This window comes from Cryptomeria japonica, chromosome 9 (genome assembly GCF_030272615.1).
Source record: "Cryptomeria japonica chromosome 9, Sugi_1.0, whole genome shotgun sequence".
Classification (NCBI taxonomy): Eukaryota; Viridiplantae; Streptophyta; class Pinopsida; order Cupressales; family Cupressaceae; genus Cryptomeria; species Cryptomeria japonica.
This window is the reverse complement of record NC_081413.1, coordinates 499,072,845-499,077,824: the sequence shown is the minus strand read 5'-3', so window position 1 is coordinate 499,077,824 and position 4,980 is coordinate 499,072,845. Positions and strand designations below refer to the sequence as shown.

The window sequence follows — 4,980 nt, the reverse complement described above, 5'->3', positions numbered from 1 at the left end:
TATACATATATACATATGTATATATGTATATGTATACATATACATACATATATACATATACATATACATATACATATACATATATATACATGTATATATATATATACATATACATATGTATGTATATATACGTACATGTATATATATGTATACATATATATACATGTATCTATATACATGTATATACATACATGTATATATACATGTATGTATATACATGTATATAGATACATGTATATATATGTATACATACATATACATGTACATATATATACATGTATATATATATATACATATACATATGTATGTATATATACGTACATGTATATATATGTATACATATATATACATGTATCTATATACATGTATATACATACATGTATATATACATGTATGTACATGTACCTGTATATACATGTATGTATATACATATACATATACATACACGTATATACATGTACATGTATATACATGTATATATATGTATACATGTACGTATATATATATATATATATATATATATATATATATATATATGTATATATATGTATACATATGTATACATGTACGTATATATATATATACATATATATGTATATATATATATATATATGTATATATATGTATACATATGTATACATGTACGTATATATATATATATATATATACATATATATATACATATATATGTATATATACATATATATATATACATATATATATATATATATACATATATATATATATATACATATATATATATACATATGTATATATATATATATATGTATATATATATATATATGTATATATATATATATATGTATATATATATGTATATATATATATATATATGTATGTATACATATGTATACATGTATGTATATATATATATATATATATATACATATATGTATACATATGTATACATGTATGTATATATATATATATATATATATATATATATATATATATGTATACATATGTATACATGTATGTATATATATATATATATATATATATATATATATATATATATATATATATATATATATATATATATATGTATATATATATATATATATATATATATATATATATATATATATATAGACATATCAGAATTTAAACCTGAATATAGTGATTCTAGGTAAATTAGTGCCCAAAAATAAATACCATTTTTTTCTAGTTATGTATGTCATATAGAAACAAACATATACCAAATAAAAATACAAAATATAAAAACAAAAAGATAAAATGACATACTGAAACACTGATATACTTAATTTTATATATGGTTCAAGCCAAACAATATGTGCTTCCTTATATTCACAACCGTAATCTCTACTGGTAAATTGGTATCGCTGCAACTAAAAAAATGTCTATGTATCGCCCTTGCTTGCTATATCCTGTTCTCCCCCTTCCTTATAAAAACGTAAACTCGTAGTTCAAAACTACAATAGATTCCTTGTACGAAAAACCATATTCCCTTGCATATCGCTTGCTTTCCTTCCGTATTTTACCGTTCAAAGATTTTATTATATTTCTTGATCATTCATGCGATTTCACTTTTTTTAACTATGCCTTTCCTTCCTCCGTAAAAACTTCTATTCTATTAAATTTAAGTTCAAATTCAACTCTGACAAAAACACATGGAATCATTTCAAACTAAGACTAGACTTTCCTAAAAATAAAGAAACTTATTTTACTAATTAAACATATTACCTTTCCCTTACTCCATACCATTATAATATAATAATAATATAACACATGCATTATAATATAATATAACACATGCATTAGTTTTTAGTAATAAAAGGATTTATTCTAATTATAAGGAAATCGATTGTTTTAGGTTTTAATTAATTCTTATTTTAATATTATTAATTTTTAGTTTTTGTTTTATTAAAACATGTATTAAATAAAATAAGGATTTTTAATATATAAAATTAATAAAGTTGAAACATTCATTGTAATACTAAATTAGCTTTTTTTTTTAAAGTTTATTTAATTTTAATTATATTTTAATAAAATCGCATATATATTATTCAATGTAAAATATATATATTAAAATATAAAAATAATAAAATAATATATAATTTTAAATTTTTTTAAGAAAAATAATTACATTATAAATAAATAAATTTTATTTTCTAAAATGATTTATTTACGTAATTAAGAGAAATTAATATAAGATGCATTTAAAAAAAAAAAAATTGTTTTAACATCTTATTTCAAACAAGTACCTTAAATATAACATCATTGCGAATCATGTTCAATCATCTATGTAATCATTAGAACGTAATATGCACAAACATCATGAATGCATTATGAATATCTTAAGTGACTATGTGCATATACACCCGGCACCATCATGCATATTATTTCCAAATGGCTAGGACACTTCTACCTCAACCAAGTTCTCATCTTCAACGATACATGTACTCAATTGCACTCAGATTCACATCAATAGGTCAGTACCATAAATAATAATCAAAGAATACGAAAGATTAAACTCATAACCATAACATGATAATTAACATCATTTCCATTTCAATTTGTTTTCTATGTATTTGAAATTAATCAACTAATTTACCAATTGCACACATATAAATAACCACTTAATCAAACACCTAAGATGATGTCCAATAGTCTCATCAAATATATAACAAAAATAAAGGTAGGAAAGATCAAGATGTGACATCCTTCCCCACTTGGAAGAGACATCGTCTCAATGTCTTATTACCTACATACTAAAATAATAAGGTAACACACTAGTGCAATCAATGCAACACACATAAGCAAAAAAAAGTATCAATCAAGTATCTCAAACCAAGTATCTCAAGTAGAAACTAAGAATCTCAAATTAAGTCCTCAAATGAGGAAAAGCACGATCTATCTCCTTAGCATTTTCCCATGTGGCACTATCCACAGAATATTGGTCCCATTGGACCCTGTACTGAGCAATATCTCTATTATGCAACTTAACGTTGCATTGATCTAGAATTTGGATGGGCTCCACCAGCACCACTCCCAGATCTTGAACCTGTAAGGCATGCCAATCAAGTATATGAGAAGCATCAGGATGATACGACTTAAGAAAAGACACATGGAACACATCATGGATATGGGAAGGAGAAGGAGGTAAGGCAAGTTTGTATGCTACTGGGTTGATCACTTCCAACACATCAAACAGACCCACAAATATCAGAGCAAGCTTTGATGATTTTCTAAATGATATGGAACTTTTATGAGGTTTGACCCTCAAAAACACTTTGTCTCCTACTAAAAATTGTCTGAAAGTCCCGTTCCTATCTGCATAGCTCTTCTGTCTATCTGATGCCTCCTTAAACCTTTGTCTGATTAATATCATCTATTCCTCCATTTCCCTAAGCATATCTAGACCAATCACAATCCTATCTTCCACCTTTTCCCAACTGATTGGTGTATAACACTTTCACCCATAAAGAGCTTCAAATGGTGCCATACCTAAAGATGCATGGTAGGAGTTATTATATGCAAAATCCACCAATGGAAGGTATTCTTCCTACTTGTATTGTTGGTCCATACAATAAATTCTAAGGAGGTCTGCTACTACCTAATTAACTCTATTTGTCTGCCCATCTGTTTGAGGGTGATATGTTGTACTAAAATTCAACCTTGTTCCTAAACTCACATTCAAAGTTGTCCAAAACCTAGAACTCATACGAGTGTCATGATTTGAGATGATTGCCTCTGGCACACCATGCAATTGAAAGATCTCTTGGACAAACTTCTTAGCTAAAGTCAAGGATCCATCCTTAAGATTCCTTGGAATGAAATGTGCAACCTTGGTCGATTTATTCACCACAACCAAGATAACATCATGCTTATTCTTTGACATAGGTAACTCGAGGATAAAGTCCATACTAATTACTTGCCATTTATACTTAGGTATGTCATGAGAGTACAAAAGCCCTGCTGGATGTATGTGCTCAGCCTTGACTTGTTGGCACTCCAAGCATTGAGCCATAAATTCAATGACATCCTTCTTCATTCTTGGTCAAAAATAGAAAGCTTTTAAATTTGCAACCATCCTGGTCACTTCTGGGTGCACTGAATAAGGTGTGCTATGGATTTTCTTTAAGATTAACTTCCTCAAATCTCCTATGTCTGGAATGTACATCCTCCCTTGGTACTTTAATAATCCATCTAACTCAAACACATAACCATCAAACCAACGATCTCTAGGGTTCTTTTGCAAAGCTTGCTTCACTTTGGAGTAATAATCATCTTCCGATAGATTTTGAATCACTCATTGCCTCAAATTGGACCTAGTTGTAACCATAGCTGCAAGATGCCTCCTTTTGATAAGAGCATCTGCCACTCTGTTCTCCTTACCCTTGATATATTCAATCCGAAAGTCATATTCACTGAGAAACTCTAGCCATCTTCTTTGGCGAGCGTTGAGGTTAGGCTGAGTAAATATATACTTGAGTCCTAGGTGGTCTATCTTTAACTCAAATGGCTTACCCAAAAGGTAGTGTCTCCACATCTGAAGTGCATGAACTATGGCTGCTAACTCCAAGACATGTGGTGCATAGTTCAACTCATGCTGCTTCAACTTCCTAGATTCATAAGCAACCACTTTTCCATTCTGCATAAGTAATCCTCCTACCTTCACCTGATGCATCAGTTATCACTATGAAATTACCATTAGGATTGGGTATAGTCAAGATAGGGGCCGATGTGAGCTTCTCCTTCAAAATTTGAAAATATTTCTCACACTTCTCATTCCACTCAAATCTCTTCCCTTTCTTTTGGAGTGAAGTGATAGGTGCCGCTATTCTGGAGAATCCTTCCACAAAATTTTTGTAATAACCTAGAAGTCCCATGAAGCTGTGGACTTTAGTCACACTTTGTGGTGTAGGCCACTCAACCAATACTTTAATCTTCTCTAGATCAACTGCAATGCCTTCTACTGATATGATATGGCCTAGG

General features: G+C 28.6%; 1 protein-coding gene across 1 annotated transcript; it reads right to left on the bottom strand.

Annotated features, from left to right (window-relative positions):
* Positions 1 to 2,866: 2,866 nt before the first annotated feature.
* LOC131049056 (uncharacterized) lies at positions 2,867 to 3,373 on the bottom strand. Its single transcript, XM_059211707.1, has one exon. It carries the CDS (start codon positions 3,371 to 3,373, stop codon positions 2,867 to 2,869), a length of 507 nt encoding a protein of 168 aa, XP_059067690.1.
* Positions 3,374 to 4,980: the final 1,607 nt, after the last annotated feature.